The sequence below is a fragment of the Stegostoma tigrinum genome, chromosome 25 (assembly GCF_030684315.1).
Source record: "Stegostoma tigrinum isolate sSteTig4 chromosome 25, sSteTig4.hap1, whole genome shotgun sequence".
Lineage (NCBI taxonomy): Eukaryota > Metazoa > Chordata > Chondrichthyes > Orectolobiformes > Stegostomatidae > Stegostoma > Stegostoma tigrinum.
Genome location: NC_081378.1, coordinates 35005154 through 35027506, shown reverse-complemented (window position 1 = coordinate 35027506; position 22353 = coordinate 35005154). Strand labels below are relative to the sequence as shown.

At 38.6% G+C, this 22353-nt stretch overlaps 1 protein-coding gene across 2 annotated transcripts in view; it reads left to right on the top strand.

Annotated features, from left to right (window-relative positions):
- The window catches only part of bcap29 (B cell receptor associated protein 29), a 40786-nt gene continuing 18433 nt past the window's right edge, over window positions 1-22353 (top strand). Inside the window, exons 1-4 of one of the 2 annotated variants that reach the window (XM_048554634.1) lie at window positions 1-65; window positions 7262-7366; window positions 10632-10732; window positions 19143-19293. In XM_048554634.1, the coding sequence (XP_048410591.1) occupies window positions 7275-7366; window positions 10632-10732; window positions 19143-19293 (344 nt within the window). In that variant the 5' untranslated portion in view covers window positions 1-65; window positions 7262-7274. Of the gene's footprint in view, window positions 66-86; window positions 382-7261; window positions 7367-10631; window positions 10733-19142; window positions 19294-22353 lie in introns of those variants that run through there. The other variant, XM_048554636.2, reaches the window with a different exon arrangement.

The following is a 22353-nucleotide window of genomic DNA, read 5'->3' as shown; positions in this document are numbered from 1 at the left end:
GGCGCAGTGCCGTTCGCAAGGTAAGAGCTTGGTTTCGGTAGTATTGCTGGAAACGGTTTGAAAAGGCAAGTCGGGGCTGTCTGGAGTTTCCGTCTGTTCGGTGTTTTAGACCCGTTCGCAGAGCGCTGGGAGACTGTGGCGCAGTTTGAGGGGCTGCCTGGTGGTTTTATTTCTCATTAAGTTACGGAGGAGCCGCTGCAGATTCCCTTTGCAGAACCGGCGCCGTTGTGGAAGAGTGGGCGCGGCCCACATTACTCCCCACAGCACAGCACGGGCGAGCTTCACAGGTCTTTTACCTCTAAGGCCCTGAAGCCGTGAGATCTGTCTTGCTCACTGTCACTTCCCTGGTGGTTGTTGATTTTCATGCGTGCGAGGAGAATGGTTAGTGTCAATTGTCCCCTCCCATGCAAATTATGCCCTTATTTAGTAAAGACTTATTCTTGGGAGGCTGAATGGTAAACCTAACTGCAAAGTCACGGAAGTTCTGCTAGTTTTTTTTTAATCTGTGCTCTTCGAATCTCTAGTGCAGCTATGCTGGAGGTGCGAGCCCACAGGAGGATTTTTTTAAAAAGTAAATAATTTAGGGGGAAAACCGACTTGGGCTAGGTAGTGTCAGAGATAATGGGAACTGCAGATGCTGGAGAATTCCAAGATAATAAAATGTGAGGCTGGATGAACACAGCAGGCCAAGCAGCATCTCAGGAGCACAAAAGCTGACGTTTCGGGCCTAGACCCTTCATCAGCCCGAAACGTCAGCTTTTGTGCTCCTGAGATGCTGCTTGGCCTGCTGTGTTCATCCAGGCTCACATTTTATTATCTTGGGCTAGGTAGTCCTCGCCTCTTGAGTTGGAATAATAATTAGTCTGCGCATGTTTCCGTGCCTCTTGCCCTCAGGCTCCCCCCACCCATTAATGTGTAAACATGTACAATGCTGAAATGAATACTATTGAAAATGTCTATATGACATCAATAAAACAGAACTCCAGAGTATGATGTTTACCTTGTGCTTTGGTTGAACCCATCTAGCCTTTTCATTGACAAGTCTATCATATCTCTTGCAGATTGTATTGATCGTTTTTCCTGAGAAAATCATCCATGTGACTAGTAGTTCTTTTTCCCCAGCTTCAGTTGTGCGATCTGACAACTAATTGACAGTTTTATTGTTTTGTAACCCAATTTCCCTGTTTATTCCACAGTTGAGTTTTTTAATTGTGCTTCCTATTATCTAATTATTCATTCATGAACAATTTGGGTCAAATTTTGTAAACTTAATGAAAGTTACAAGGTCTGTTTCAATTTTTTAAAATCCAATTTCTCTAACCTCTACTCAACTTTGAATTCCTAATGCTTGGACCTGCATTTGTTCTCTACTTAAAAAAAACATTCATTGGTGCTGATATTATTCCTAACTAATGTTGTTAAATGCCATTCTTAAAACAAAGGTTTTGCCTAAAGATTGGGAACTTCTGTAGCTTGGGTTGTGGATGAGGTATAAACATGCTCACCGAGCCGGTGGGTTTGGTTGCAAATGTTTCATTACTGCACCTGTGGTGAAGCGCTGATATTCTGTCCTGCTTGTTATTTGTATGCCTGTATTTGCTGGGGTGGTTGGTATTACTTCTGGTTTTGTTTCTGTGGTTTGTACATTGGGTCTAATTCATTGTTTTTGTTGATGGAGTTCTGGATGGAATACCAGGCTTCCAGGAATTCCCTGGTGAGTCTGTTTTGGCTTGTGCAATTATCGACGTGTTAGCACAGTCAAATTAGTGTTCCCCATTGTCTGTGTATAGTGAGACAAGTGAGAATTGATAGTCTTTCTTGGTGGCTAGTTGGTGTTCATGTATCCATGTAGTCAATTTTCTTCCAGTTTGGCTACGTAGTGTTTCTCACAAGTCTTTGCATGTCCTATTTTGTTTACTCATACCCAAAAACAGCAAAACTGGTGTAATATACAAAATACCATGCAAGACTGTGAGAAACACTACATAGACTAAACTGGAAGAAAATTGACTATACGGATAAATGAACACCATTAGCCACCGAAAGACACAACCAATTCTCACTTGTCTTGCTACACACGGACAATGAGTTTCGCAAATTTGACTGGAACAACACCTTGATAAGCGTACAAGCCAACAGAGACACCAGGGAATTCCTGAAGGCCTGGCATTCCAATTGGAACTCCATCACAAACACATTGAATTAGACCCTGTGTACAAACCACTGAGAAACAAAACCGGAAGTAATACCAAATACCCCAGGCATAGTGGGACAGAACACTGATGCTTCACCAGAGGCATACTGATCATGTTACCTAGCAGGATGATGAAATGTTTGCAGTGAAATGCACTGGCTCAGTGAGTATGTCTACGACCAGAAAGTTCTGCTCTACAATAGTCATGTTTTTCCTCTGGTATCTGATGGAAACTACCAAGTGTTGCCAGTTTTGTTTCATGCAAATTGAAGAGAAGCTGCAGTTTTGAATTGTGTAGATCCTTCTAGGAAAAGACAAACGATCCCGTAAGAATGGGCTGGATTTCAAGCCAAGTTATACACAGTTGTTACACCAGTCTCCTAAGCTTCGAATGTCCCCATTGGGCTGAGAATTGATAATAAAGCAAGAACTGTGGAATTGGCATTCTTGTATTCTTTGCTTCTGCCTTTTTCTGTCCTACCCTTTTTCTTCCACCAGTGACAAAGGAAATCTTTTAGTCTAGGCAAAGATTAAGTTAGATCTCATCCTCCCCTTCTCTACCAGCCTGCACATTCAGCAGGTTATTTGTTATCACTTTGGCCATCTCTCAACTTGATACTGTCACCGAGCATAGCTTCCTCTTCATCACCATTACAGCGTTCTGAAAAGATTACCACCTCTGGCAGTCTAACCCTTAATCATTCTTAATCATGTTTAATCATTCCCAACTCTCCCTTTCTTCTAGCACTATGCAAACATAGGTGACACAAATCTCCCTTTATTTCCTCTTTTCAAAGTCCTTAACAGCCCTTGCAAAACAATGAGCTACTTGTTCTATCAATTTGGTGTTCTATATTGGGTCATAATACAACTTCCTATCCAATGAGAAGACCAAATATGACTGGATGACCACTATGCAGAATACCATTGTTATTTCGATCTGAATTTAGCACGTGCTTGGATTAGGGCCCAAATCCTGACATTACTGTTTGGGTATAAAGAGGAGGTTTGTCTTGCATAACTCCATTGCTTATTGCTTGGAGCTATAGTATTGTTAATTGGCTATTACTCATTGAATGAACTGAGGAAATCTACCTATTTGTCACTGGTCTGGACATCAGTTTTCCTGTTGGCTTAGTTCAGATCTGGTGTATCGATCCCTGGTCTGCAGTGTCAGAAACGTAGTAACATCTTCCAGCCCACCCCACCGAAAATCCCCTCCCTAACTGGTTTCACGTAGCTTGTTCAATGGGTCAAATAGATACTTTCTAAATAACCTCTTTAGAAATGTTATTGCACACATCTGGAGCAGGCAGAACTTGAATCCTGGTTCAGAAATGGAGGTACAACCACCGCACCACAAGCCCCACCCAGAACTATATTTTTAATATTACCCTATCTTTCCAATCAACCTATTTAGAAAAGTTATTAGACACCTCTGGAGCAGATGAGGCTTGAACCCGGGATTCTCAATTCAGGGGTGGGGACACGACCACTGCAGTACAACACAATTGCTGTAAGCCTACTACTACTCCTATTCCCAATCACATTCCCATCCAATGCCTGAGACTGCTTAGCTTCCACGATCAGACGAGATCCAGTGTTTTCTGACAAGCATAGCTGTCGGCCACCCAAAAGAATAAGCCAAACAGTTGCATTGGCAGTGCCTGATCAAAATGTGCAAATGAGGCAAAGATTTTCCTAAATTACACAAGATGGTGCAAAATTGAAATGATGGAATAAACAGGAGTTTCAAAGTTAATTTTTGGTTAACATCTTGACGATCTTATGGGTTTTCTGACTTGATGAGCAATTTTACAGGAGGTCTTCTTTCCACGTAAATATGTAAGTATTTTGTGTCAATAGATACCAACACAAGTAAGTAAACAATTATTTTTTATATCATAAAATCTCCAGGAACAACTCAAGCTATAGATGTTTTCATTATCTTGATTGAGCTTTCTGCAAGATTAAACCTCTAGACTTGAGTTGAATTACTCAAAAGTTAATTGTTGGTGCTTGCTTTTGTTCAATTTTGTAGTCTTTGAGCAAAACACAAAAGTCTTATGGTGCTTGGTGGTGTTCCTACCTCTTAGCCATGAGGCCTTGGTTTGGCCCCACCTCCTGCAGAGGAAGGTATCTTTAAGTAACACATACCTGCACTTCAGCAGATGAATAACATCATGCAGATTAGGGAGGAAATGTCAACATCACAACACCTAAGAATCTGGGGTCAAAGAAATTAAGAATTTTGAAGAGGATTTGTTTTGCTGGAAAAGATTATGGAGTTAGGAATGTATAGACAAAAATTAGCTCAAAATTTAATACACTGGAGGATTGAGAGCATTAGTGTGTATAGGATTCATAGATCGTCATCAAATCCCTACAGTGTGGAAACAGGCTCTGCGGCTCAACAAGTCTGCACCAACCCATCCCCCTTTAACCTACCTAATCTCCACATCTCTGAACACCATGAGCAGTTTAGCATGGCTGTTCCACCTAGCCCACATATCTTTGAGCTATGGATGGAAACCGAAGAACCCAGAGGAAACCCACGCAGATACGGGGAGAATGTGCAAAGTCCACACAGACAGTCACCTGGCAGTGGAATCAAACCTGGGTCCCTGGTGCTATGAGGCAGCAGTGCTAACCATGGAGACACCATGCTACCCAAAATGGTGGACAAGTAGGATAATTTGTGCAATAGAATGTGAGAAACGGTTTTGAAGAGCTGACATTTACAAAGATGGAGACTAGCCAGGTCAATACTTGAACAGAAGGCTGATGGCACTTGTCCTGGAGAAAGTAGGTCAGCTAAGGGCCTTAATACGTTGTTAAACGTGCACCAACTGGGTTCAACTTGAGAAAGTGCCTGAGGAGAAGATAGAATTTACCGAGAATGATAAAAATGATGGCTTCAATCAATCCACTACCTAGCAGAATGTTAGACAATTTATCCAGAAATATATCCAAACTGTTGGTGTCATTATGCATACCAAACTTAGCCATTCAGCCAGAGATAGTAGGAACTGCAGAGCCTGAAAAATCTGAGATAATAAGGTGTAGAGCTGGATTGACACAGCAGGCCGAGCAGGAAAGCTAACGTTTTGGGCCTAGACCTTTCTTCAGAAATTATGATGCTGCTTGGCCTGCTGTGTTCATCTAGCTCTACACCTTGTCATCTTAGCCATTCAGCCAACTGAGTTAAGGAGAGTAGTGTGAAAGGCTGCAGGTTGGTTGGGCGGGGCGGGGGGGGGGGATGCAGGGGGTGTGGTAGTGCACCATCATCAAGAATATTGGTCATGACTTTTATTGGACCAATTCAATGCTATGTGAGTGATAGAAACCTGATTCTGTGTTTAAAGGATTCAATCTTTGATAATGATTCCAGATTTACTCACTGACATGTTGGGGCGTGATAATTTTTCTTGAAGAATGTTTGCTAATTTAAAATGTCAAATGGTACCTAATTATTTTGTCACGTGACTTGCTGCTTTCCACTGCCTTGCCCAGGCAAATATGTTCTTTTTTAATCCTCATTCCCAACATTTTAACATTTTTTTGTTAATCAAAAGGTGCTTGAAGAAAATTTCTCTTGTGTTCTTCTGGGTTATTCACGTCATTGCCTCAGATTTTAAACTGCAGACTTGGATAATCCCTGGAATTTATTTAATATAGCCTCACGAAAACATCACTTTAGCAGGGCAAAAAGAAAACTAGAGGTAGTAAGTTGGGCTGTCAGCCCTGGACTCAGCTGGAGTTAATCTGTGGTCTAAAATTGCTTCTGTACTATGTGAAAAATTGTCTCAAGTTGATCACTACTACTATTAGAATTTTCAATTCTAATTGTTACTGTTATAAAGCAAATTTAAAATGTCCGAGTGGGGCTAAACTGCGATATTTTATTGGGACACAATATGGTTCATTTTTATTTCATGGGGGCACGTACTACTAGGCTTTGTACATCAGGGTATATTGATAGTCCCTTGTCATGCTCTTTCCTATCAGTATAAATAGTCACTAAGAAATCTGAGAGGGAATTTAGAAGAAACAGTGTAATAATGTCAAATTTTACTACAATGGTCAGTGCTTGAAGCAAAAGATATACATTTCAAGAGAAGCAGAGCAAGCATGTAAGGGAGAAGAAAGGGCCCATATGGTGCAGTGGCCGTGTTCCTTTCTTTGATCCAGAGGCCTGGGTTCAGGTCTCACCTGCTCCAGAGGTACGTCATAACAGTAACTAAACAGCATGATTTAAAACTGTCTGAGGGAGAATGGAGAAGAGTGTTAGAACGGTGTCCTGAGAAGAGGAAAAATGGGAGAAGAATCAAGTAGAACATTAAAAACTTGTCTGAAGTAAGCAATAAAGGCCATTTTGAAAACTCTGAAGATCTCTGTTTGATTAAGCTAATGGCTCAATTCTATAGCAAATGTTTTAAGTAATTGCACCTAACCCTTTGCATTAGGATTTAGCCTTATTACTTCTACAAACTATCTGAAAGTGGGAGATGGCAATATTTTTGCCCCTGTCGGTCTGGAAGAAGTGAAGTTAAAAGCTGATGAACAGGTTTCAATGACACCTGCTAAACATACAGGACCCAACCCAAGGAAGATCTGATTAGTTTTTGGTGAAGATTGAGATCAAGATACCAACAATTGACACTTCTTAGAATGTTGCTGATCATGTTAGAATGTTATGGATTGTCTCAGGTGCTCTGATGCAAATTTGTCATGGATGTCAAAATGTGAAGAGTGTTTTCAGAGCAGCTAGTTGGATGTAGATTGTTGTGAAGCCTTTCTGATGAAAGCCCTCAATTTGTTTAGATTTTTGTTATAGAGCATTAACCAGGTAGGGAAAAGCGTCGCGAAATAGCTATGTCAATGTAGTATCATCGCATGGCAGAGGTATACACTCTACTGAATGTCCTCAGCAACTGTTTGAACATGTCATCCAATGAACAAGTTCGGAATAAAATGAAAATAGATATTGCCATCAATGATTAAGTCATACTTTAAATGAAGAACTGATTCTAATATATATTATGCTATTGTGGTTTCTCCTGGTAGGTCATCAAGTAAAATGACATTGCAGTGGGTTGCTGTTGCATCTTTCTTGTATGCAGAAATTGGCTTCGTTTTGTTTCTGTGTTTACCGTTCATCTCCCCTCGAAGGTAGGTTTGCCAAACACAATTGATTATGATGTTAAACTAAGTGGGATCTGTTCTCTAGTTCAGAATTATCAGAATTCATGCACATACATGTTGTCCACATTACTAGAGCTGTGGCATATAAATATATGACAAAAGTCATGATCTTAGAAACCAAAAACGTTTTTAAAAACACTTCTAATTAAGAGCTGAAAGAATGAATCATCAAGAATTCACATGTTAAGTCTTCGACTGTGACAAACAGACTACAGGCACTATTGAGTCCATTTTTTATGGAGGTAAGTTAACATTTTAAACCATAGAATAGAACATTTGAATTTTACAGTTATCACAATTGAAAAGAACCCAGTGCAGATGTATGGAATTCACATACTTTAAGTGGACATTCTGTTCTCCCAGCTAGATTAAAGTGATTCTTCTTTCCCAAGGGTTTGCTTGCATTCATTTCCTTTTATAACCTAGTAAATTATAACCACAGAAGTTACCTTCATAGTAGGGATTTTCTGGGAGGTTATCTCTTCAGCGCAAGCGAAACAAACCTTCCAGCCTCAGTTTAAATCCTTATGAATGTGGTCCTATTAATCCAAGTACAAACTCCCAAATGCATTCCTTTGCAGTGAACCACAGACAATTTCTAGGTCTAGTTGCTCTTTCTGCAAGGTTCTGGCAGACTGCCTGTGTCGGAGAGTTTGGGGATTTATTAGAAACTCTTGTCTGTTCAAAGCCTATCCCTATGGTACCATGAGTCATGTAGACCTTGTATCCAGAAAGAAATACTGCTGCACTATTCTTGAAAGTCTTGAAACTAAATAAAGAATATAAAACATAGTTGTTTACAACTCGTCATTCTTAACCTTGCTTGGACATTGGAGGCTACCGTTCTAACTAGTGTAAAACATAGATTATGCTGCCATTATAGCCATTTGTGAGCATTGTACTCGTTTGCCCAGCAAACAATCTGGGTCTTCCTGTAACTTTAATAGGCCCCTCTCCAGGCCTATGGGCAGACAGACTTCAGAAATGGTCATGTGGTTCCCTTTCTTTACAATCCTAAATTACACAGTACCAAAACATAAGAATCCCTTAACTCTCATAATTGTAACAATTTCCAGCTGTGAACTTAGTTTCCAGGAAATGCGTTGGATTAACTTTTCTTTATTACTGCCTTTCTAAGTAAAATTTGCCCATCAAACACAGTGGTGTATGGTACAGACATATTATCTACTGTCATGGAATCTTGATTAGCCCATACCTATGATGATGTCAGACTGATTAGTGAGCCAGGTACAGATGATGAAACATTAGCTCTTAGATAATAACCTCAACCAACCTCAAAATCTGACATCTACTTCTAAATGAGTAGAAAATTCCTTATACTTAATTTTGGGAGGACTAAAACAATTGTCTATAATAACTGCCAGAAATGCCATTCTGTAGCCATCTATCTGGCAACAGCTTTATCCCTCTTTCCAACAACAGGTTTAACCAATGTGTTTGCAACTTGGTGCTATATTTGCTGTAATGTGAACAAGCAACCAGTCAACAGTTTCGTCATCAAGGCTGCCTACTTTGATCTTCACAAAGTTGCCCTACTGTGTCAGAGATAATGGGAACTGCAGATGCTGGAAAATCCAAGATAATAAAATGTGAGGCTGGATGAACACAGCAGGCCAAGCAGCATCTCAGGAGCACAAAAGCTGACGTTTCGGGCCTAGACCCTTCACCTACTGTGTCACTGCTTTAGCACACCTACTGGTGAACTCTCATTAATGCTTTTGTTATCTCTCATTTGTTTTATGCTGTTCTAACTGGCCACCTATCTTCCACCCTGTGTAACCTCAATCTAATCCAAATTCTGCTACACATCTCCTAACTTTCACTTAGTTAATTCACCTGTTACCCCTGTTCCCTGATCTGGGTTGTTTTAAGATCCAGCAAAGCTTTCATTTAACATTTTTATCAACATGTTAAATTCCGCCTTAGTTGTAACTTCCTCCTATCCTCAAAACTATTGAGATTTCTGAGTCCTTCCAAATATGATCTCATGCACTTTCTGACTTTTTATGCGACCACTGTTCACACCTGTATCTGTGGCTGCGTATGTGCTCTTTGTTCTCTACCTTTAAGACACTCCTTACAACCTACCTCTTTGGCCAGGTTGCTGGTGACCTGTCCTGATATCTCATTGTGATTCGGTGTCAGATCTGTCAAAATAATCAAAATGTACTTGAACAGCCACTTAATTCCCTGCAAAAGCTCATAAATCATGTAAAGGTAAACAAGCAGACTGGACAATTGTATAAACAACCCCTACTGAGCAGTATCTATTGGGAATATGCAAACAAATTTACATTTCTTGAACAACTATGTAACAACTTTCCTCTGAACGGTATCTGTTAGAACCTTTTGAAGACAGTCAGAAGCTTGGAGACAAGCTTTGAAATAGTCACATGATTGAACTTTTTTTGAGGAAAAAGTACAAACAAAGGGCACATTTCACGTAGTAACTCCAATTTCAAGCAGGACAAGTCTTTGAATACTATACAGTACCATGCAATATTTTGTCCAGTTAAAAAATCTATTCTAATGCAGCCAATGACTTAAGTTTTGACAATGCTGTTTTTCTGCTGTTTACAGGAAATCCCTGACTCAGGTTCTGCCCACAATTTTTAAAGCCCATTTAATGCCTTTGAGCCAAGCTTTGGTCCGGGCAAGTCTGACCCAGTCTCCAAATTAAAGAAATAATATAAAAGCACTTGAGAAGGTGCAAAAATAATTTGCAATGATTATGACAGAATTGAATAACCCACAATAAATAATTAACAGTATGAGCTCTATTCTCTGGAAGAGGTGAGTTGAAAGGTAACTCAATGAAGGCCTTTTAAATTTATGAAGTAGGTTGATAGAATCAACTTCATAAATCCCTTTTTAAGGAATCTAGAATGCGTAGTTAACAAAATATGAGATAGTCATTAATGAATCTTATGCGTAATTCAGGACACGCTTTTCACAGAAAGTGGTTAAATTTGGAACTTGCTGGTACACAGACTGATTGAAACGAATGGCATAGATGACTTTTAAGATAAGGCCAAATCAATACATAAAGGAAAAAGGTGGATGTCCTGATATGGTAGGAGGTGGTTCCTTTACGTTAAATGATTTCTTTCAATCCTGCAAATTCTATGTAACAAACACATTTTTAATTATGTTTTTTTGTTCCTTTGGTGATGATCTTAAATTTAAATTCTGATTTGTGGTTGTGTTTCAGGTGGTTAAAAGTTTTCAATTTCCGTTTATGGGAGAAAATTGCTTCTTACTGGAATAGAGCATTTCTCACTATAATTATAGTGTTGGTTGTCTTGTTTTTTGGTAAGTAGAGTTTTCCACAAAGACATGCACATTTTCTCAGGATATTTTTGAAGCAATTATAAGCTGGATCTGTGCTAAAGCAAAATATTTTAGATTTTCTTTTTGAAATCTGGCTTGATCCTGCCTTTCTTATGGACAATTGGAACCACATTTAACATTTACATTTCTTTTCCTATTAATTTACATGTATCAAGATGGCTTTTGCTAACAAATCGATTTGGGTTTTCTGGTTCAAGATTTAGCCACCTTTGAGCCAGCAGCACTAAAATTGAATCTCTAACCAAAAATACTCAAACAAAGAAAACTAGCAGTAAGAAATATATGTGCAAGAAGGATTTACTTGCCTTAGCCAGGGGTTCCATCTGCCGGTTAAGTGACCTAAACATCAAGGATCTGAGTACTGAGTTTGAGAATATTATGAAAAATGCATTAACACAAAGGTGTTATAGGGACATTGGGGTAGTGGAGTACTCGACAACAGTTATGCCCTTGGAAATAAGGAGGAATACAAAAAATGAATGTGGATGTAATATTTTTATTTACTCGTTTCGAACAGAAATGAGAAATTTCTCCATTTAAGAGAGTTATAAACGTTTGTAATGTTTTGTATAATCAAGCAAACTGTGAATGCTCAGTCATTAAAAATATTACGGGAAATGATAATATCAGCAGTGCTTTCCTTCTGCTTGGTGTGGCAGTGCCAGCAATTACTAAGAGCTTCTGGAAGTATTTAAAAAGAGAAAGATTAGGAAAAGTGACTATTGGTGCTCTAGAGATTGAGTCTGGGGCATTAATGATGAAAAAAATAAGGAAATGCCGATTGATAGATTTGGTGTTTTGCGTCTGTCTTCACTGTAGAAGATACATATAACATCCCAGAAATAATTCCAAACCAGTGTGGGGAAAGGAACTTAATTACATTAATTAGGGAAAGGGGGTTGAGAAAATTATTTGAACTAAAAGCGGTGAAGTTCCCAGGTCCTAATGGACTTCTTTGTAGGATTTTTAAAAGCTATGTCTGCTGAAATAATCAATACATTGGTTCTAATTTTCCAAAATTCTCTAGCTTCTAACCTACACCTTCTAATGTAGAAGTTTGTACAAATGTGTTCATTTTGCACTTTCTTTTCTCCAAAAGCCAAATCCCTGTGTGTCAATATATGTAGTTACTAGCAATATTCAGATTCTGTACTGCCAAGTAACTATTTATATTGACTATCATTTGTCTTGGGATGCCTCTCAAGCCAAATGGATAACATCGCTCCTTTTCCCAAAAGTGGTAGAAAAGTTACGTATGTTTCTTCTGTGGATTTTCAGAACCTATTAGCTAATGTTCCACACATTTCAATGCAACCTTTTCACACCGGTAAGACATTGCTTAGTGGGTAGGAAATGGAGTACAGTGATAATAGGAATGTATGCTCTTTATTTGGCAGTATATGTCTCACAGAGATGTAGGTCCTAGTGTGTCAACTTTTTAATTGAAGAAATAGAGAGTGATCTGACAACACCAGATCATATTGGATAATAAGTAATGTAAAGCAGTCATTTCCAATAGGACACTGTTTCCACCTGTGCTGCTCTCCAGACTGGCTAACTTGATAGCAAGTAGAATGGTGGTAGATGGAGTTCAGTGTAGAGAAGTACAAGCTCATCCAGTTTAAAACTTCCTATTCATTTACCCACCCAGACACCTTTTAATTGTTGTAATTGTACTAGCATCCATCACTTGTTTTGGCAGCTCATTCCATCTGCGCATCACCCTCTGCATGAAAAAAGTTGTCCTTTAGATCTTTTCTATATCTTTCTACTCTTACCTTAAACTTACGTCCTTTAGTTTTTTACTCCCCTGCCTTGGGAAAAAGACCTTGATAATTCTCCTGATGATGTTATAAACCTCTGTATGGTCACCCCTCAACCTCTGACATTACAGGGAAAATAGCCCCAGACTATTCAGCCTGTCCCTAGAGCTCAAATCCTCCAATCCCAACAACATCCTTGTAAATCTTTTCTGCACCCTTTCAAGTTTGGCACTCAAATTTATAATAATTTTATATTTCCAAACATGATATTTTTAAAACTGTTTGGACATCATTAATATTTTTGGTTGTCAGGGTAGGTCTTACACCTCGAGCATCAGACCTGCCTATACCCTCTGGACTTACATTAGTATGGTTCAGTGTTTTCTGTTCTGCTGATAGTGTTCAATGTCAAGGCTTCTGTGACAGCTGGGCTCACATCCACACTGAACAACTTGCTATCTCCTTTTCAGCTGTTGCTACTTCAGATCAATATGACAATTCTCAGAATGTTTGACATTGCCATTCTCCAACTCCTGTAATCATCTGTGAGATATGCTTCATAGTTGACAGGATTATGTAATGTTATTTGCTTTCATATCCATTCCTGTCGATTGAGTTGCTTTCCATTCCAGTTTGCTGCATAAAATGCTGTTTGGTGACCTTAAATAATCTGTGTAAATGTCAGAGCCTGACCAGCATCACTGATTCTATTGATTACTGCAGAATTTTGTAGTTTTGTTGCATTTAAGAATATCTCAGTTGCTAATTTGTCCTGCTATTAAATGTACAAAGTAAAGCAAGAAGGCAGAGTGGTAGAGTCCCTGCTGCCTCTGGGCCAGAATGTCCTAGTACACATCCCACCTACCACATGTGAGTGTGTGTCATAACATGTCCTAACATGTTGATTTAAAAATTACTTCAAAAAGTTGCAAGATTTGCATTGACATGAATTCTCTGGAAATGCCTCTACCAATAAAATTCCACTTGGCAACCAATCAGTGCTGTCCTGTCATGAAGTATAGATGTTAGGTTTCCCCTTGCATTGATATTCTTGTGAATTGTCATAATGAGTGCAAGGCAAAAAGCTTTTACAAATGCGTCCATTTTCAGCAATACTCAACCTTTTTGTCTTTATTCCTTTTGTTGATGTTTTCTATCTACCCAGCATATTGAAAAGTTTAATTGACGCAGCATTTTGTGAGAAGTGATTGTTGGTAATTTTGTATTCCTGTAATTACAATTTTTAAGCCCTCTAATTTCAACATTATTGTTGCCTTTTCAGCTATTTAAAAGACCTAAACCTTGTCATCTCAATTTTTCTGCAATAGTAAAGAAATCATTTTAATTAAATCATAATATATTATTGGTTGCAATTCAGCGCTAATAAAGATGAAGCAGAAAACCTATATATTTCTGATCAGCACAGTTTTGATATCATTGCAAGTTGTTCTTGAGTGATATGATGAATTTGAGTTGTTCTCTTTATACCTGGAATTTATAAAAATTGCTAAATTTGCTAAACTTGGTTTGAGTAATGTTTACACTGCTGAACATTATTCATCAATTTTTTAGTGTCTTTAAACTTATGTTCTGTTGTTAGTATGGACTTTACCCTGCACTGCCTACACTGATTACATCGAATACTTAAAATCTGAGATAACTTTGCTGATTTTGTGCAAATACTTTGATCCACAGTCTGGCAGTAATAGAAAGTAAAGAAAGGGAAAATTAATGGATGAGTCTTAGGGTCACTGTATTTGCCCTCTCCACATCATTCCAATTTAAGAAGTCAGTTGTGAGTCCACCCACCAAAAAGCTCACTGTCCCCATAGCCGTTTTATTTCAAAGCAGCTCTATTGTCTAAGGCCGAGAATTCTGCTCCCATATGGGGAGGAAGCCCCACCTTAGAGACTTTACTAGTCAATCTGTTTAGCCAGCAACACCAAGGTTCAGGCACTGGGGTTGGGGGTGGTAGTGGGGGTGGTGGTGGTTTATGATAAAGTATCACGTTGGATGTGGGGTTGTTTCTAATAGAGAGAGGGGGCTCCGAAAGGAGGTCCAATTCCTTTCCCTTGCCTCGTGTCAGCTTGAATAATAGCTGCCAGGCTACCCACTCAGTGTGGGCCATGAAATGTTGTGGGTAGATAGGGCTAACGGAGTAACAAAGCGCTAGGCCCGAAACGTCAGCTGTCCTGCTCCTATGATGCTGCTTGGCCTGCTGTGTTCATCCACCTCTACACCTTGTTGTCTCTGAACCACTCATTTATCATTTTGGGCTTCAATAGGCATGAGGGTGGGCAGGTTGTCTGAAACTGTGCATTTTATACAAGGTATGCAGAATCAAGTCATGTCGGTAGATCAGAGACAAAATCAGAAGTTGCTGCAAAAGCTCAGCAGGTCTGGCAGCATCTGTGAGGAGAAATCAGAGTTAACATTTCGGGTCCAGTGGCCCTTCCACTGTGCCTTTCCAACAACTTCTGATTTGCAGAATCCGCAGTTGTTCTCATTTTTTTTTGAGATACAGATCATTCATTATTTAATAAATGACAGAATAGACTGAAGGGACTGAATGGCTCACTTCTTATACAGAGGAAAGTATCACTGCTGGGCCCTGAGATATGAGGTTATCTGATAGTTTTCACATAATACAATTTGGCCATAAGTTGGTATGCTTATGTTTTTCAAATGACGTGATCAGGAATTTTAGTTGAGATTGATGAACTGTATTTGAACTTTCAATTATTTGATGCCGTAAGATGGTTAAACTGATATTAGTTTTATGTTTCATTTCCCTCTACGTATGCCATTGTTTTCTGCCTCTCCACTCATGGAGTGGGTTTCTTGTTGTATGATTCCATCTGCCTCAGCAAAGAGCCATTATTCATTTGTGACTTTACAGTGACCTCCAGTATGCAGTAGTACAGCATTATATATTTGTCTGCCATTCGAACACACCATTGCCCTGGTTACCCTTGCTGTGGCATCTTTAATTAGTAATCCTTCCTTCAGCAGAGTGGACATAGACACCACTACCTTTTGTGATTTGTACGGGATCCCAGTGACAAGGAAGTTGTTGCTAGGTTCTAAGAACAAACTTCAGCAAAGCCCATTCCTTCACTGGTTTCTGACTCAAATGGTTCCACCATTCTGGTAATGATTAGAGTCAAACTGCTGCTATTTTACGTGGCTTATACCTACAAAATAAGCTTTCATTGCTGATTTTAACTCTAGAATCTGTGCTACATATTAATGTAGTAGTTCATGTGCTCTGAATGCAGCGGGTCCTGACAATGTTTAGGCTGTAATGATAACATGCTTACTGATCCTCCAGCAAATTTGTTTGTACAGCTACAATAATGATAAATTGGTACATTGCTTAATTGTGCTGTATCCAACTATCTAATTACAACCCTGCAGTCTACTATTATTCATCAGTATAGTGATGGAAGTTGCCATTAACAAGTAAATGCTGCGCAGTAGCATTTTTACTTATTCGTGGGACGTGGACACTGCTGGCAAAGCCCGTATTTATTGCCATCCCTGACTGACCTTGAGAAAGTGATGATGAACAGCCTTCTTCTTTGGAGTGGTACAGAACAGTCTTGGAAAATGCTGGTTCAAGGGCAACTTGCGATGGATAATAAATGCTATGTTAAAATATGCATTTAACACCCACATCGTGTGAATGAATAATTTTAAAAAATTAATATTTTTCCATTTCGGACATGCCAAGTTTATATCAAGGCCACCCTCTTAATTTTACCAACAAAATGCCTTTCTTCAAACTCAATTATCTCTTAATTTCCTACCTTGCCTTCTGTGTTCAATTGCTCCCAAACTTGGGAAAAGAAAATCTTAAAGATTTCTACTCCTGATTGTTACCCGATGGCTCTTTCTGGAAAGTGTAGATATGTGGATGTTGGGTGGAAACAGTATAGGCTGTCCAATTTAGTAGCTTGAAAAGTCTTAATATTTGTGCAAGATAAAACATTTTAAAGAATACTTATCAGAGATAATGGGAACTGCAGATGCTGGAGAATTCCAAGATAATAAAATGTGAGGCTGGATGAACACAGCAGGCCAAGCAGCATCTCAGGAGCACAAAAGCTGACGTTTCGGGCCTAGATCCTTCATCAAAGAATACTTATCTTGGCTTAATTAATGCTCCAAATTTCAGAAACGTGACAATGAAACAATTAACTGTAATTCTGAACAGTTTGCAGATTATTCCTGTTTCAATTTGAGTCTGCATTTATTGTGGATCAGTTGGTATGATCTTCATTTTGATACAAAAAATTTGATACTGGAGTACTGTTTTGGCCCAAAATACTGACAGCAACAAATATTGTTTGTTCTCGGAGCTCATTCACGGGCTTTCTGGAAGTAGCATCTTGTTCTGGCACATTCTTTGTTGTTATGCCAACATCAATATTTAGGATTATAAAAAACAAACAAAAGAAAAATGTACAATGTTTCAGCATAAGATTCATGCCTTCTTAATGGAATAACAAAAATTCCAAACTGTCCTTAATAACTGCTGTTATCTTGTGCTCACTTTGCTTTCTGTATTGCCCTCTCCACCTGTCAGGAATGTTCATTTGAAAAAGTGTGCTAATCTTGCTAAACTTAGTTTGGCCTCCAATTATCTTGTGAAAAAGTTGGAAAGTGCTTCAGCACAGATATTTAAAGTCATATTTTTAATATTATAAGGTAGACCAATTAGTTTTGTAATAGAATGTGGTAAAATCACATTAAAAATACTTCGCAAAATATAAGTTGAATTATCTTGTGTATATTTGGCTTTGGCAGGTAAGATCCATCCCCAACACACAATTGTTCTTGTTTTTCCTTGCCCAATCCAGTGACTACTTGAGTCACTTTTTTTTAAACCAAAGTCAAAGCAAAGGAAAAATATTATTCACTTTGGTTGGTCACACTTTTAGAAAAAAGCTCGGCAGAGACCAGAGCCACAAATGAGCAATTAACTAATTAAAACAGCATATACTAAGTTTGACAGATCAGCAGCGATCTAGATATAATTCTTGAGCTACACTGATTTTATTTTTTATCTCTGCCTCAGTGGGAACACTACATGGTTTGAATTTTGCACACCTGGGTTATGCGTGTGAAATTCTGCCAGGATCTTCTCCTTATTCGTCATTCTAATGACCCAGCTAGAAAGTAGCTGGATTGTGGATGTTAACTGAAGACAGTATGGGCTTAGTTATGATGCCCCTATGTTGAATATCCTGCAAACTCACTTCTTCAGTTTGCGCCTAAAGAATGGATACTCTGCCAGGAATCTCTGGAATGAAGAAAAAATGTAGGGCATGCAAAATTTAATCCCCATTGAATAATGTACAAAATTGGCCTGTAGAATTTTCTGGCATATATAAAATTTCCAAAAATGCAATCTTAATTGCTTTATTTTTTCAAAAGTTTATTTGTTCCAGAGTTACTGGCAAAGATGCAACATTGCTGCCTCAAAAAGGCAACTGACAAACAGCAATTACTTAAATGTTAAAATAATTGTTATTGGTTTCTGTAGCTGCCGCTGGTAATTACCAAACAGTTCATTGTGATCCCCAAGGAATCAGTACAATGGCCATTGAGTTTCTTGTATATAAATTACATGCACATCAGTATCGGGAGTGTAGAGTCAAAGTTTGCATTTGACATGGAACTTCACAACATCTAAATAGTGGGGAGTGTAATAGCAGGCTTCAGGAGGACCAAGGCTAACCTGTGAAATGGCAAACATATGACAGGTTCAATTGAATGCAGTTAATTGTGAAGTGATGTACCTGGGAGGCACAACATAGAAAGACTAGACAGGATCAATGCAGGAAGGATATTCCTGATGAACGGGCAACGTAGAACTAGGGGTCACAGTTTAAGGATACAGCATAGGCCATTTAGGGCTGAGATGAGGAGTGATGAGCCTGTGAAATCCTCTGCCACAGAAAGCAGTTGAGGCCAAAACATTGAATGTTTTCAAGAAGGAGTTAGATGTAGTTCTTAAGGTTAAAGGGATCAAAGTGTTTGTCTTGCACTCAGCAAGTTAGGTGCAAGAATGTCAAATATCAAAGGAAACAACTGTTTACATTGTATGAGAAAAGCTTGCTGATTCATTGGCAAGTCAATTCTGATTCAGTATTATCAAACTGGCTTTTCTCTGGAGTAAGAAAGGGAGGACTTACATATTGGAATTCATTTGTGAAGTGCATTCGACAGTATTTGCTGTAAAATATTAATTGGAAAAATCAATTAATTTGTAATTAAAATGTCACTTTTCCTTGGCACAAAGAGTACAGATTTTTTTTTGATTCACGCAATAATTCAGGAAACTCGTTATTTAGGAGTAAAACATATCACTTGTTTTAGATTTTAAACCCACTGATTGCATTACAGCCTTTTATGCCATTTTTTGCTTTCAGAATGCTAGCTCAAAACTGTTTTTTTTACGTTGTTTTCTTTTTGTTTGATTCTAGAAATGGATTTTGTATGACCAGCTAAATATTTGTATACCTTGAAGTCAGCAAGTGTAAACTTTACTGATTTGTCACATGTTTAGTCACAAATATTTAACAACCTGCTTCTTCTTGTAGATGCCATTAGAGAGGTGAGGAAATATTCAATGAGCCAAACGATTGGAAAAAATGAAAAGATGCTTCCAAATATGTATGATCATCTCAACATGAAGCTTTTTAGGGCACAAAGGAATCTTTACATATCTGGATTTTCACTGTTTCTTTGGCTGTAAGTATCAATGATGAATAAAATTTTGTATTTTTTGATGTCCACAAAAAGGCAAAAACCATTATCAAACATAGGGGAAGGTGAAGAATATAGGAATACCACACTCAAAATTTGTGGCTGTAGGTTCTGTTTGGACATTCGTGATTTTAGCTGGTGTCCAGTGTCTTGCAAGCATTTTTTTTAAGTTTAGATATCAACTATATATCAACTTTAGATATGCAACACAGAGGAACTATGCAGAGCAGAGGAAAATCACCTATACAGCGTATTCAAAAAGAATGGGTACCCTATGAACACAGTCCGCTGATTCCTCAGCAATAAACCCAAACAAACAGACAGAACGGGCTCAGAAACCATAACCACTCTCCCCTACATCAAAGACATTTCCGAAATGACTGCCAGACTACTCAGACCTCTTGGCATCAGGGTAGCCCACAAACCCACCAACACACTAAAACAGCAGCTAATGAACTTAAAAGACCCTATACAGACAACAAATAAAACGAACGTCATCTACAAAATACCTTGCAAGAACTGTGACAAACACTACATTGGACAAACTGGCAGAAAGCTAGCCACCAGGATACATGAACATCAACTAGCCACAAATCGACATGACCCCCATCACTCGTATCCTTACATATAGCTAAGGAAGGACACCACTTTGATTGGGACAACACATCCATCCTAGGACAAGTCAAACAGAGACACGCACAAGAATTCCTAGAAGCATGGCATTCCAACTGGAACTCCATCAACAAACACATTGATTTGGAGCCAATCTGCCATCCCCTGAGAAAAAGAACAGGAAATGACATCACCAACATAGGAAATGACATCACCAACCCAAGGAAACCTAACCAGATAAATAGAAAGCGGGACATAACACCAGCGCTTCGTCGGAGGCTCACTGATGATGTTACCTAGAATGGTGACGAAATGTCTGAAAACTAACCTTCCAGCTCAGCGAGCAAACTCAAATCCAGAACCTCAACCTGAGCTACAAATCTTCTCAAAACTCTTTAGATATCAACAATTATTTTTAGTTTGGTTAACATTACAAAAGCTATGACATATTGCTTTTCTTCCCAGTAGAGTTTAATTTAGATAACACAGATTATTTGTTTTCAGACTATTTGATTGCTCCTTGTTTTGAAGTTTTTTTGCCTTCGCGCAAAGTGTTAAAAATGTGGAATTTACTGCCACATGGAATGGCCATCTGGAAGTCGACAGTTTCACATAAATTTGATTGACCATAAACAACAATCTGTCCATTAATGCTGAAATCAGCATCAGGATTGCCAAGGCTGCATCTCAAGTTTGAGAAGTCAAGTGTGGATCTATTGCAAGCTAACTGAAAATATAAAACTCCTACAATACCAGGCTTGTGTAACCTCCCTTGCACTAGGGAGTAAAGACAATTAATGCCAGCAAAGAAACAAAATTTTACAACTTACACCTCCAGTCATTCAGACATTGTGCATTTCCTGGCTAAGCATATTGCTGGATATGGGAGTACACTATGCAGGAATTTCCAGGATGCTTACCCTTTGTCGTCAGTAATGATTGCCTTGGCTGAGTAATATGACCCATTGGAGAGTGGCTTTATTCACAAAGTCATGCTGTACAGTGAGCTTACCATGTCACTCCTGGTGTAGGACATATTGCATTAACAAAGGTTCACGCTAAGCCCTCTGCTTTATTCAATTTATATCAATGACTTGGTTGAGTGAAGCGAAGGCATGGTAGCTAAATTTGCAGATGACACAAAGATTGGTAGGAAAGTATGTTTGAAGAGGGCTCAAGTTTCTAGACAGATAGCTTGAATAAGTAGGCAAAAATCTGACACATAAGTATTCTGTCACAAAATATAAAATTATTCATTTTCACAGGAAGAATAGAAAGTAGAATATTAAATGGTGAACAAATGCAGAATTATAAGGTGCAGAGATTTGGGTGTTCTGTTGTGTAAATCTTTGAAAGTGTAGTAAGAAAATAAAACAAGTCATTAATAAGAGTAACAGTGCTATCCTTTATTACAAAAAGAGTTGAACATAAAAGTATGGATGATGTGATTATAGACCACATCCTGAATACTGTATATAATTCTGGTTTCCTTATTTAATGGACAATGCAAATGCTTTGGCGGTGGTTCAGAGCAGGCATACCTAATTGATAGCTGGAATTAATGGGATGCTTTATGAAGAAAGGTTGGACAGACCGGTCTTGGTTCCACTGGAATTTAGAAGACTGAGGGGTAATTTGCTTAAAGTATATACGATCCTGAACTGTCTTCACTCTTATGGATGAGTCCAGAATTAGAGCACACTGTTAAAAATTAGGGCTTGTTCTTTTAAGACAGAGATGAGAATTTTTTTTGAGTGTTGAGAGACTTTGGAACTCTCCACATCAGAAGGTGGTCAAAGTGGCATCATTGAATTTTTTAAGATGGAAATAAATGAATTCCTTGTTCAGTAAGGAAATCAAAGATTATCCAGAGGAGATAGGAACATGGAATACAAAACCCAAACAGATCAGGCATGAACGGCAGAGCAGGCTTTGGGCGCCACATGAAGACTTAAGACTCCCGTTCCTATTTTTTATGTTTTTATGAGACTTCAGATTAACTGGGATCAGAGTCAGTAATTGAGAAGTCCTCACCACTGACTGCAGTGCCAGCTAGCAAGCATTCAGGAAAGGCATGGGAAAAAGCGAAGGATTAAAGAAAATGACAAGAAAGTGAAAAATGAAACCCAACGTGAAGAACAAAGATCAGTCAACCTCACGTCAAGTAACTCAACTGTGCCAGTTGCTGAAGGGACAGCCAATCTCAATTGACCTTTACAGACTCACCAATCTTCTATTAGAAGTGACATATCAACATCAACAATCACCAGTGTACAATCCATAGCTTCCTGAGGCTCACATGGCTGGTGTCATAAAATATGTTGGGGGAAAGATTGAATGAAGCATAAACAATGGTATAGAATTGTCTGTTTCTGATCTGTAAATTCTATTGTCTCTGTTATAAATCTTACCCAGTGACTGTAATCTCATAAA